This window comes from Mchenga conophoros, linkage group LG3, assembly GCF_057382185.1.
Source record: "Mchenga conophoros isolate Kocher_MC1m ecotype Shallow Benthic linkage group LG3, M_conophoros_male_GT1.1, whole genome shotgun sequence".
NCBI classification, from domain to species: Eukaryota; Metazoa; Chordata; class Actinopteri; order Cichliformes; family Cichlidae; genus Mchenga; species Mchenga conophoros.
In genome coordinates this window covers 53,473,502-53,487,376 of record NC_140528.1, presented here as the reverse complement: position 1 = coordinate 53,487,376, position 13,875 = coordinate 53,473,502, and the positions used below count along the sequence as shown (strand labels likewise).

Sequence of the window (13,875 nt, the reverse complement as noted above, 5' to 3'; positions counted from 1 at the left end):
TTTTGTGTTTATTGTTCACAGCTTCAAACACAACTGCCTCCCCACTACAAACAGCAACACAAATGTCTTCAAACCCACCTGCTTTCACTCTACAGAGGGAAGCATTGTCCTCTACACATTGTCCTGACTCCTCCTGGCTTCTGGTTGTGCGTGCGTCCTTGGATGGTGTTTTGCTGATGGCTGTTTTCCTCATGGTCTTCTACATTAGTAAGACAAGGAGGAACTTTGGACTGAAAATGACACAAACATGGAGGTGAGTTTGTGTCACTTATTTTCTGTCTGTTGTTGCAGGTCTCAGTGAGTGTTGTTGATTCATGCTGTCAGTGTGACTTTCTCAGTGACATTTAGTGAAAAGAGGGGATTAGTTCTTTAACCATACCATCTTCACCACCAGAGGGAAGTGAAGATAAGATGAACAAATTTTATAACAGACAGAAAGCTTTCCTAATAATTCTATCTCTGGAAAAAAAAACAACTTTGTGCTTCTTATTTTTAAAGTTCAGTTTGCATGAAACTGCAATTTTTCATGAGCTTATTGAAAATCTGTTTTGCATCTCAGTTTTTTTTTTGTTTTTTTTTTTGGGGGGGGGGGGGGGGGGGGTTGCCTGTCCCTTTCGACACTGTAGCAATCAGAATTGCAGTCTGAAGGCCAAGAAAAATGTCCAACAGATTTATTTTTCCAAGTGGATCTTCATGGCTTTGCCATACTGTTCAACTTGATGTTACCTGATTTTTCCACAGTATCATAATTAATGATCAATGGTCATGAGAATTTGCATAATTAAGATTAAGGAACTGACCTCCCAGCCTATTGTTCCTTCAGTGGGCTGGTTTCAGTCATGTACAATGTTCTGTTTATAAGATTGGGGAAACCTGCAGTCAGCTGAGACTGATAAAGTCACTTGGATGAGTGACGAAACGTTTCTCCCACAAAACGCTACGTCCAGATGAACAGAATCAACTTTTTGGAGATTTACTTTCCTGGATGATTGAGAATGCATCAAGAAATTTCTTTGATGGGTTTTATTTGTTTTTAGAACTTAACGATGGCTTTTTCTTCTGCATCTCCATGTTGTCTTTTCACAGCAAAACATGCCAAATGCCAGCACCACACCACAAATCAACTCCAAGCCTTTTATCTGCTTAATTGATAATGGCATAAAAAAGGGACTGCCACACCTGCCCATGAAATAGCCTTTGAATACATTTTGCAATGCTTTTGGTCCCTCTAAAAAATGTGGCACAGGTTAAGGAGCTGAAACTCCTAAACCCTTCATGTAATCCGGTTGTTCAGTGATGACATGACAAATCCTACTTCCGGGCCTAACGTAGTCTGCGTTTAATATGGCTTTTGTGTTGTTAACATGTTTAATGTTATGTATTTTCTTCTATTTAATCTCAAAAAGCTCCTAAAACAGTCAGTGATCACTGTTGACCTCCCTTGGCTTTTATTACCGCTAATCATTTATTTAAGCTCAGTTTTTAAAACCTTAGGATGCAACTACAGCCCAGCCCATGCAGCAGTATATGAATGACTAACCTCGTATTGTGGATGGATTATCTCAGTTGTTCTCCTGGCTGAAGTTTGGTCCTTTTACAGCATCCTGCCATGCGATTACATTTGTTCCTGACCACCGAGAACACTCACGTTAACTTTTATCGAGTGGAAAAAAAGTTAGCTTGTTTATATTATGCACATAGCTGTGTCGCTAGCGGTCACGTAGCACATCATTATATACCAGCTAGCCAAACTTCAGTAACCCTACAAACGTCACTGCTGTTTAGTTTTCTGTCTTCATTTATGTTGGAAGTGATAACAGAGCTGTACGTTTTACTTTGTTTCCAAAACCCCGCAGTCAGGACATGCTATATTGTATTTAGATAGAAGCTAGCGAGCTAACTTCCTGCTAACTTCTAACTCCGTTAAATGTCATAAATTCCGTTTTCATGGATGCCTGGATGTTAAACTCAATTGTTACACCTGGTAGAGCAGAACGCTGATCATTTTATTAAAGATGAAAGACTTTAGACAGTTTTTCAACTCTCAGCAAATGCCATAGTGATCGTTTGATATAAGGACGTGCAGCGGAGTTTAGACCCAGACACGGCTAGTGACGTCAGACTGAACAATCGGATAACGTACACTTACATAACTCTTTGATAGTCCTTTGACTCATAGAAATGATCATGTTTACTTCTGGGTTCTGACTTCTTGCAAAGTTCACGGTCCCCAACAGCCCCACTGCACCTGAACACCTCATTTTCTCATGCTAAGGAGTAGTAGGATGCTGAGGTATCCAGTATTTTAATAATCTTGTGATAAGAACTAGTTTTTATGGAGTAAATTGTCTTTTTTGTCATGCTGCTTTTCTGCTGAAGAAGCTTCTCATCTGGAATGCAGAGACTGATGAAAGAAACACAAGGTTTCTCAAAGCTGACCGCAAAATCTAAAATGTAACTCATAAGATGTGCCTCTGAGTTCTAACATATCAGAAATGACATCATCATGCAAAGAAAATTTTAGTTAGCTGCAAGATCTTGTAACTTGACAATAACAGTAAAGAGGTAGAACGCAGGAGTCCATAAAAAAAGAGTTAAAGATACAGTTGTTTCCTCATCTTTTCTCTGACATTCTGCAGTCATGAAGTTACAGGCAGAGTGATTTTATTGGCTGAGTGGCTGAGTCCTTGCAATACGTAAAAGGTGTCTGCTTGTAATTTCTGTAATTCCATCTTTTGCAGTACAGAAACACAAAGAGTCATACAGGATGGTTAAAGTCTACTTACTTGTTTGTTGGAGAGAGAGCTGCAAGCTCTGTGTCACTGTCTGATTGATTTAATAATCAGCTGGAAGAACAAACAACAGCCTGAATATTTTTAATGAAAAAAAAGCGCCAGCTCACTGTTCAACATGTCTGTTAAGACTCATAACTCATAACTCACACAATATACAAAGTGTTTAATCATTAGTCCCATTCACACTCAGCTTCACAAATAAACACTACACATAAAACAAGTAAATTTCTTTAAGAGAAATACACACTGCTGTTGTCTGTTCTTCTTTCAGTTGGTAGCTTTTTATCCTCTTTAACACGTCGACTCTAGCAGACGGCTGTGCTTGGCTTCAGTTTTAAAACACAATAACATATTGTGCACACAGGATGATTCATTCATGTCTTTCTTTGTTTATGGTTCATTTTTTCTTTCACTTTTAATTTTGAGGTAAACGTCCAACACTCAGAAAAACTTGTATCAGCTGACAAAACTGTGCACAGTTTTATTTGAGTGTCAGAGTCTCATCAGTTATTTTGTTTTAAAGGTCTGAGTTTCTCTGCTAAGGCTGCCAACCCCGTGATCTCAGACAAAATAAAAAATAAACTTGTAAGAGTTGGCTTGATTTGCACAAAGTGAAATAACTGAAAATGGACAGAAGCAAGGAAACCGATGGTTACACCCTTGTGCAATAAAGATGATGTACGTTGTATCACGTGAAACAATAAGACGACTGATCAATTTGTTACACTGACTCTCCTGTCTCTCATTTTGCTTATTCTCATGTTCCTCGTCGTGGCATGTCTTGTCTCCTTGTTCCCTCTGTCTCCCCGGTCAGTCAGGTCTCTGTGTTATACTTCCTATTTAAGTTCTTATTCCTATTTGCTTCCTTTGTCTTGTTATGTCTAATTAATCCCAGCTGTGTTCCCCTCCTGTCTCCCCTTCCCTGATCACTCCCATGTGCATATAAACCCTTTGTTTTCTTAGCTGTATCTCCTGCAGTACTCTTACTGTGCTGTTGGTTTCTCTGTGTGGTCCTGGTTTAGTTTTTGGTTTGCTTTTCGTGAAGTTTACTTTATTATGAAAAGTTTGTTGAGCATTAAAGCTACGTTTTGAGTTTATTCCTCTGAGTGTTCTGTGTTTGGGTCCTACACCCTCCCTGCCACACAGCACTGACCATGACATTTTTTATTTTAATACATAGGATAAAGAGTGTGGACAGAGACATTCATTTATTCTGGCACCTGGACACCAAATGAGTAATGACCCTGTTTCCATACCCAGCTAAAGTGCTAACAGAATGAAGGATACATGTTTATATCTAAATGAAATTTATTATAACAAAATAAAATAATTGACTAATGCAAGATTTCTTAGGTAGAATTTACAGATGTCTTTTTTGCAAAGAAGTATGATTGAAAAGAAGTTTTTTTTTGTTGTTGTTTTTTTTTTTTACATATAATTAACTAAGATGACAACTGAGCAAAAGTGGAAACAGCAAAGTAAAAAGATTGACTGTATTCTTTTCTTATGAGATCAAAATCTGTCATGGTCAAAAGGCAGGCTGGACTCAGTAAAGCAGGTTTAGAGAGTTTATTTACAGGCTTTGCAAGTAGGGGATGATTCACTGCCTCTATTTAAAAAGAGCCTTAAGGGAAGTTGATCCATTAGTAAATCCAGATTCTCCTCACCGGCTTTCTTTCACACACAAACCCTCTTGCTGCAGAACATCCTGGCTACTGCATGGGGAGATGACAGATTAGCAACCTTTGGAGAAACCATGGGAAAACACACTTCCTGTCTTCTTCTAATGTTAAGCACCTGCCTTTAATATCATATACTGTACTTAAGGAACAAAAAATGATAAACACTTCATTTATACATTTATACAAAGGCAACCTATGGAAACATACTAGTTCATCCTTGATAGAGAAATCAGTTTCCCTGAAACATTTGTGCAAATGAACATTGTTTAGAGCAGTGGTTCTTAACCTGGGTTCGATCGAACCCTAGGGGTCGAGTCGGTCTCAGGGGTTCGGCAGAGCCTCCGCCATGACATGCATGGCTCATTTTGTGCACCAGTAAAAAAATCACATTTTATTTTTCACTAAAGAGGGGTTCAGTGAATGCGCATATAAAGCTGGTGGGGTTCGGTACCTCCAAAAAGGTTAAGAACAACTGGTTTAGAGGATGAATGAAACGAGTTTTTCAGGTGACACAGCAGTCCCACGCTGATAAATGAATTTCATTATGAAAATGCCAAATATCATTGTGTAAAATGTCTAACGAGTTCAAGACCACTATATAAATGAAAATTATGTGACAACTGTAAGTCGATGAAGCAACATGTGTCTCTTTGCTCCTCTGTAATCTGTGTTCACTGATAAACAACAGCAAACAATGTAAAACCGATTAATAAATTAGTAACAAAACAGTGTAGAAGGTAAGTAGAGGCTTTACACACCATCAGCAGGCCTTATGCTTCTAAATGTGTAACTTCACAGCCCTCTGAGCCATCGTTTGCCTGTTTTCAACAGAGAAAAGTCACAGACTCAATGTAACCTGATCCAAAACCTGATTATATATTATACCTGATTATATTATTATAGTATTATATATATATATATATATATATATATATATATATATATATATATATATATATATATATATATATATATATATATATATAATACTATAATAATACTATAATAATACTATAATAATATAATATAATGTATATATATATATATGTGTGTGTGTATATATATATATATATATATATATATATATATATATATATATATATATATATATATATATTAGTTAACCTAAGTCAGTGATCATTTGATCAGTCTTTGCATGATAAATACAAGGGGACCTGAGTAGCTTCGCAGAACTTATCTTACCAGTCACACCTGTTTCAGCAGCTCTCCTCTAGATCTGTGCATGTGGAATATAGCTGGATTTAGTATAGGAGTCTACTACTCGAAAGAGTGGATGTTAGAGTTTTTCTAAATTGCTGAAAAAATAAACTCCAGTTTTTTAAGCCAAATTCTGTGTCTTTAACTTAGTTTTTGAATCAAGCACTCTTAGGGCCAAACCTTTTAACACTGTTCATGTACTTAGACACAATTTGCCAAACTCATACAAATCCTTATCACATTCTCAGTCACTAAACATGATGTGTAGCATGGTTTGTTTGCATATCTGTAAGCCAAAATTATTTTAACACTTTTATAAATCTTTTAAAAATCAGATTGAAGAACTTGAATGATAATTGGTGCACTGGTCTGGTTGATTTTACCAAGCTATCATTTTAATAAAAATAAAACAATTTTCCTTGACAAGTAACATGAAAAAGTTATCTAATTGTGAGGGAGATCTCCTTGAGTGAATTTTAAGTATCAGCAAGTTTTATTCAGTGTAATCAGTAAAGTGTAAGAAAATACTTCACACCAATAGTTGAGGAGGAACTGTTGTTTCATCTGCATCTGATGCGGTCTCTTCTCTTACTCTGTAGAGTAAGCAAAAGTAAAGTAAACCAAAAAAATAAACATAAAACAATGACAAAAATCAGAAAACAGGGTTTTAAAAATGTAGTTTGTTTTTTAAAATGACAGGAAACACTAACTTACCCTTTGCTAATGAAGAATTTAGGGTCAACTATTTCACCTATTCCGACAATCAAACCAGCAAGTATTATAACTGCAATCTGTCCACCTGCCAAAGCAGTTTTAACTGTCTTCCAGTAGTTTTCCTTTGAATTTTTGGCTCCTGCAAAATGACCAAAACTCAAACTGAACTTTACATTTTTCTTTATGTTTTTTTTAAACTACTAACAAATATAAAACAGTTTCTGAGCACAAACTCTCTCTTGCTATAGTGTAACAGGCTATACAACACAACTTTCAGTCATAAACTGTGAAAGGCCGGAGAAGGAAGACTAAACAAAACCTTAAGAAAAGAGACCACAACACTCTAACGTGGGAACTAATTTTGAGCCAGGAACAAAAAGGAAGAACAACAGTAAATCAACTTTGTAAGCGAATTGTTTGCAGAGAAAATGTTTTGTAACATTCTCTAACACAAAAAGAAAATGATCATCAGAAAAATAATGGCCTTCTCTGGATCTGAACTCCATGAAATTTTGTCAGACTCACAGTGATAATAATACCTTAAAAAAATCTGGATTCTATAACTGACCAGTGACGTTGAGTCGACATCTTCCAACACTGAAGCCATAATCAGTGTTGACCTCACACAGGTACAGACCCGAGTCATCAGTCCTGAGTCTGCACAGCTGCAGTCTGATTCGTCCTTCTCTGAGGGCGTCTTTGTCACTCTGGACTCGTCCTGAAAACTTTTCATTCTGAGACTCTGACACCTCAACACCTTCATGAACATGATACAGGACTGAGACTTCATCACTGATAAAGAGTTCACAAAAGATGTTGAGCATGTTGGTGGATCTGTCAGGTTTGGTGGTGAACGTCCACTCCAGTGTGATGTTGTGGTTCTCCTCTGCCTGATAGCAGGTCTGTGTCACATTGACTACAAATGATCCTGTTGAGGAGACAGAGAGGGAAAGAGAGGAGCAGACACACTGAGAACTGGAACAAATCTGTTGTTGAGCTTTATTTGGAGTTCATAAAGTGAAGCTGTAAACGAACCAGAGACACATGAGGTGAGGATGATGAGCAGCAGGATCCTGCAGATCATCTTCTCCATGTGAGAGGAGACAGAGGTGAAGAGTCATAAACACATGAGGTCAAAGGTCAGTCAATACAGCTAGAAGAAGGAAAATCTACAGTCTGACTTCATTCGCTCATCACAGCATCTACGCACAGACATAATGAGGAACTGCAAAAATATCAATGGAGGCTTGAAGTCTTTTAGAAACATGTTGTAGTTACAGAGTTTGTCCACCAGAGGGAAACAGTGATGTTTTTGTATGTGTTTGAAGGCTTTTCTTTTCAAACAGAAACACACACACAAACACATCCAAATCCACATGCCTACACACACATAAAAAGACACATTCCCAGCTATAGACATATAGTCAGAGTCAGCATATGTATCTGGCTTCTGTACATAGCGAGAGGAAGAGGAAGAAGTATACATTTATGTACAGTTAACTAGGTGGGATACATGTAACCCGTGACATTGGAGTTTATATATTTCTTTAAAAGTAAAATGATAAGAAGATTTATGGTCTGTTTCCTGAGTTTTTTATTTATGGTTCTTTGTTCCTTTCTATTTATGTTGGCTCCCTTCGTGTCCAGTCTGTCTGAATTTTGTCTCTGTGGCTGTCTGATTGAAGTTAATATGTTTGTACTACTTGCTCTATGTGTTGTCTCTCTTCCTGTCAATATGTTCATCTGTTTCATCGTTTTCTCTTCCCACTCTGTCTTGGGCCCATGTCTGTTTAGCCTATTACTTACTCTCTGTGTTAATAGCTTACTGTTTTATTTTGATAGCCCTTTGTCTCATGGAATATGGTTGGTTTGCCTTCCCCTGTCTCATCATGTTTAATTGATTCATGCTCTGTTTCCCAGCTGTCTCCACTCCCCTAAATCTCCCTCCTGTGTAAATATTGTGCCAGTGTTGCTTTGTCTTTTTTCTTTCCATCTCATGTCCCCAGTGTTATAAAGCTTCTTGTGCCTTTTACAGTTTTGTTTGTGGTTCTTTGTATATTTCATGCTTAAAATTATCTCCAAGAACATAAAACTGTCTCCAAGTGTCTTCATTTGGGTCCTCCACATCAGGACTTGGTCAGATCATCCCATAAACTATGACACCCCTTTGTTTCTTACAAATCATTAAACAGAGCAATGAATAAAACAGAGTCTTTGAAGAATAACCGGACATTAACTTGTATTTAGTTAGATTTTTAGTTCTGGGCACTGAGTGTTTACAGAGTTTATGGTGACCAACTCAACAGAGTGCTGCTCCCCAGTCAGTTCCTTCATGCTAATGTGTTGGTGTTTTGTATTGTAAACAAAGTCTTCAGACGGTACAGTTGTTATAATAACCTTGTGATTTGTTAATGGAGTAAAAAAAAATTTTTTTCATGCCACTTTTCTGCTGCAGAAGTTTCATTTCAGGGATGCAGAGACTGACAAAGGGAAACACAAGTTTTCTCCATTGGTGACAGCAAAATATAAAGTGTAACTCATAAAATGTGCCTCTGAGTTCTCACATTACAGTGAAATCAGAAATGACATAATCACTTGTTCAGCTTTGTATAAAATAACAGTAAAAAGACAAGAGAAAAGGAGTAGGACTATCTCTCTGAAATCAAACAAAGCCAACAGTCTGGATTGAACATTAACATTATCTGGTACAATTATTAAATAAAAATATCACAGCTAATGATAATTCAGCCATATATTTTATTTTGAAAAACACTCAGACCATTTACCGTTTACTTAAAAATGCAAAGCAACACATGCATGCAGTAAGCCATAAAAACAGTTAAAATACTTACTGCTGTTATTTCTTCTTTTAACTGGCAGACATCAGGCTAGAAACGGAGGGGTTTTCATTTTGATTCAAAACTCGTAGAAACCCAGTCACCTTCTCTGTGGCACGTCCCTCCTCTTAGTGATTCCAGGAAGTCCCAGTCACTGGCATGCCAGGGCTTTCTCGGTATTCAAGTGAGAAGATAGGTCATGTCCTCTGACAGGGCAGCTAGAAGTGTTTACCAAACAACTTTCAGACAGAGTCTGTGTCTGAAATGTTAGAGCTGACTTTAACTCTGTGGATGGCCCATTTTTATAATGGAGAAAATATAAGAAAGATCAAATACATACTGCTATTGTCTCTTCTTACTTAGTTGGCAGATGACTGACTTTCTTCATCCAGCTGTTTCATGACAGCAACGATGACCAATAATATTTGCACAAACTCTCTGTCTGAGCGTTTGTGGTGGATGAATGAATGAATAGTTTCAAACTGTTTTCTGTTTGGTATTAGGGTTTCTGTTAAAAGTGGGGGTTAACTAACCTCTACCAGCATGGTTGTGAACCATGCTAGTACATCTTTGTAAACAGCATAAGGTGCATCAGCTCAGTGAGTAGTGACTAAGAGCACTCCAACTACTGTTCTCTCGCTGGGAAATCCTACAAAGAAAGTCATCATCTCCAATGTTCCACCCTTCATCATGAACACATTTTTGACATAGGAGTTATCAGACAGCTCCTGTTCTCCTTACATGATCCTCCTTGGTAGCAAGTCTCCTCACCTAAAACATGTCGTCTGCTTTAGAAGATGGGTTTTAATGATTTTCAAAGGGAATGGTGAGATCTTAAATGTGGTTTTTAAAATTTAGGAATAATAGTTTTGACACTGTTAATACAACATCTGAACACATGAAATTTGTTGGTTGGAGGATGGAGTGGAATCTCACTCCCTTGTGTCCCGTAAGACTGAGGGAGAGCAGGTTTTCTGGTGTCGACAGTATGGCCCAACTGCCATGCTCCCCTGCCTTGGCAGTAGTACCATTCCTGTTCAGGTTGTAGAAGGTAAGAGTCGTGAGAGCCAGGTCTCCAGAAACTCCATATGCAACTCCTGTTTCCAAATGTAATCCATACAATTTACCATAGTAATGGCTGTCAATCCCATTCGAAGTACCATCATCTCTTTCAAAGGATTCTATGTATCATGCTTCACAGTCAAACACAACACAAATCTTACCCTTCTGAGGGTGATACACATCAAAGTGTGGAGTAAATCCTGATCTCCCATCACTATGTGTGAGTTCTTCTAAAGGCACTTCTGCAAATGCTTTGGAAATTATCTCATTCATAAGGTCTGTGTACTGTTGTTGAAATAAAGGATCTTTCTTAACCCTGCTCTTTAGGTTTTGAGTACGTTGCTCAACAATCTTTTGATTCTTTCACATATTTTGCTGACTCCTGTTCAGTGGCAATGCAACCTGATAGTGACTTTTTACAATTGAATCTGTGACCACCTTCATAAAATGTTGGTTTTCTCTGGCCAAAGCAAGTTGTTCATCATGACTACGTTCAGGAACAGTATTTCCTGAACAGTATTTTTTCCCTTAATTTATGTTTCTTCACCCCTTTGTATGAATATGAAGCATTCATACAAATGAATGCTTCAAGTGTGTCAAATGACACACTTTGCATGAGAGACATTTTCTACAATCCTTGCTGATGTGCCCAATACACAGCAGTTACATCAATACCAAAACTGTCACTGTCATAGTGAGAGTACCAAAACAAAACCCACGTGCAGAGAACCCAAAGCAGAGGCTAAGGAAAGGTTTTAACAGCATTTTATTAATCAGGATAAGAATAACATTTACTATGGCACTCGACTTAAGGCTTGATAAACGGGGCATGTAGAGAGTAGGAAAAGCAGAGTGACAGGTCCAAGAAAGCAACAGGAGCACGCACTAGAAGAGAGGAGAGCGGTGTTAAAATGGTAGTCAGTGAGGTTTTCTGGAGAGAGTGGAGGCTATGAATTTCTTTGTCTTACTGTGCAGGTGGGAGATAGAACCGTTGAAGGAGAGGTGGTGTGGTTCAGGTGGGTTTGGTAGCATGTGTCGGCTGTCCTGAGCATTGAAGGTTCTGTGGTAATGTGAGGGCAGGAGGGCAGGCAGGTGAGGCAAGGAAATAATTCCAAAAAGCAGGCAGTTGAACCAGATTTCCAGGATGAGTTGTCAGCGCGGTGGAATATCTGGGAGCAAATAGGGTTGTTGATGAACTGGCGAGGAAGCAGTGTCAGCGAGGACCTTAAATCTCCAGCCAAATTGCCTTCATCAGCTCCAGGTGAGGGAGGCTGTAGGCCCTGCTCATGGGCAGATACCAGGGAAGCTCAGACATCCAGTGGAATTTTGCAGCTACACACCCAGACCATGACAAAAAAACTGCTTTGTTCTAGACCTCAAAGTAGCTAGTTTTACACTATTATTTGAGACTGAAGATGGATGGATACTTCCAAATATATGATCTGCTAGAATCTTTTCTTGTCTCTCTACAAATTGAACATTGTCACTGATTCTGAATGTTTGATTGAATCTCTCTATTTCACTGGTTGTAGTCCTCCACTGGTCCCTTATAGCAACTTATTAATTATCCATCCATCCATCCATCCATCCATCCATCTTCATCCGCTTTATCCGAGGCCGGGTCGCGGGGGCAGCAGCCTAAGCAAAGACTTATTAATTATTGTAACATATTAGCTGGTGTATCCAAATCATATAAGTACTGCACTTCATTCATAGTGTTACAGCGTCCTCTAAGAAATAAACCGTAATCCTGAAGTGGCAATCTCTGATTTAACTGGGGCCCATGACAATGCCTTTTCCTTGTAGGCAGCTGCAATAATTTCCAAAGTGTTCCTGCAGAAAAGCCTTAGCTTGAGCATAACCTTTCACTGTAGGGCTGGGTGTTGTCACTGATTTCTAGAATCGATTCGATTCTGATTCACAATTCGGTTCGATTTGAATTGAAGAAAGAAACAAAGAAGCAGACTTTCAGCTCAAAGTTTTCAGTACAGCAGTTCATGCAATGCTCAGGTGAAGACTGAAGGTTTGCTCTCAGTATAAGTAGAGGCAAGCTGATCAACAGATGATGAACAAGTAGAGCAGAGCAATTCCTAGACTGCTCAGCTGACATGAGCTCTTGATAAATGAAATGTCTTCCCTTAAAGTCGAAGGTCACCACCTTCTGCACTTTGCCAGCTTTAACTGTTGCACATGAAGCTTTAGAGTGTTTATTGTGAAGCTCAAACTTTCCAGCAGTAAAATTATTATCTGATGCATATAGATGTATTATCTATGTATAACCTTTAACAATTCTCATCTTTGATTATCACCATTAATTCAACATTAATTAATGCTTACAACATAAAACAAAACAAAGGTGTTTTTGCAAACTAGTCTGTGCAGTCAAAGCAGTTGTAGGAAACCTTACAACTGCTAGTGAGTGTTGACAAACCTGGGAGTCAACACTCACTAACATGGCAGCTCAAGTGTTTCTGTAATCTTAGAACCCGCAACCCAAATATGTTTACCAAAAGGGGAAGTTGTCTCCGTCCTGGTTTCCGTCTTTGATAAAGAGAAAAGAAGCAGCATGAACAGAAATGACTGTGCAGACTTTCATTAGTTTCAATAGAAAGTGAGAAACTTTGGATTTGACCAGTGCTGTCAGTGACGTTTCCGGGTGTAAACCTGAAAGTTTTGGTGGGTAAGTAGTTTATCTGGCACTCTGTAGAAGCTGGACCACTTGTTATACAGTGAGCCATCAGTGAGTGTGTGAGGAGCTGTATTTAATGGGCTTTACTTTTTTGTTAGAGACATTACACTTTTCTTTATGTTACTTCTGCAAATGCTCAGTCTGTTTTGTTGCAGCCTCGCTGAAGAAGACGGTGTGAGTTCATAGTATGAGCTTCGATAAATTTGTCCATCCCCGACCTCAGTCAGATGCATCATGATGCTGATCAAAAGCCGGAATGATTCAATATACTACTGATTATTTTTCACTTACTGTATGAGAATGTTTGTGAGAGATAGACCAACACGTCCTCACTCCCAACTCGTCAAATGTGTGACACATGGTCAGGCTCCCTCTGCTTCACCTATCGACACGCAGGGTACCCCCCTCGCGTCGAGGTAGTGGGTCCTCTCAGTGAATACTATAGAGCTCCCTAAATGTTGTTTATTCACGACAAGAGATTTCCGCGGAAGAGCCTGTTGTCTGTATATTTATATATTTCCAAAAATCACATTGTAGTGACGTATACTGAACACAATATATTATATAATATAAGCAACTACCTGAGAAACAGCAGATACAGCAGATAAATTAATTATAGGCTATTACTTTTGTATTGTTTATTGCATTTATGGAGGGAGTGATGTATGGCACAGCTAGACTGGGTGACTTTATTCACCCGCTTCGGCTGTTATCAGTCCAATGGGCGTTATTAGCACAAATCAGTCCCATAGATATGGGCCATCTCCTGCTAGATTGTTCAGAAGGTTGTTCTCATCCATCCAGATGGAGGATCACTAACAGGAGCGTGGAAGACTCCAGAATCCACTCTGGCTGGAATCCTGTGAATATGCAGTGTG

General features: G+C 38.5%; 1 protein-coding gene across 1 annotated transcript; it reads right to left on the bottom strand.

Annotated features, from left to right (window-relative positions):
* Positions 1-4,154: 4,154 nt before the first annotated feature.
* LOC146579505 (uncharacterized) lies at positions 4,155-7,536 on the bottom strand. The gene is made up of 6 exons (XM_085269348.1): positions 7,445-7,536; positions 6,978-7,337; positions 6,410-6,548; positions 6,231-6,288; positions 5,236-5,295; positions 4,155-4,510 (listed from the first exon to the last, which is right to left on the bottom strand). The coding sequence occupies exons 1-5, from the start codon at positions 7,500-7,502 to the stop codon at positions 5,248-5,250; spliced, it is 663 nt and encodes a 220-aa protein (XP_085125474.1). The 5' UTR covers positions 7,503-7,536; the 3' UTR covers positions 4,155-4,510; positions 5,236-5,247.
* Positions 7,537-13,875: the final 6,339 nt, after the last annotated feature.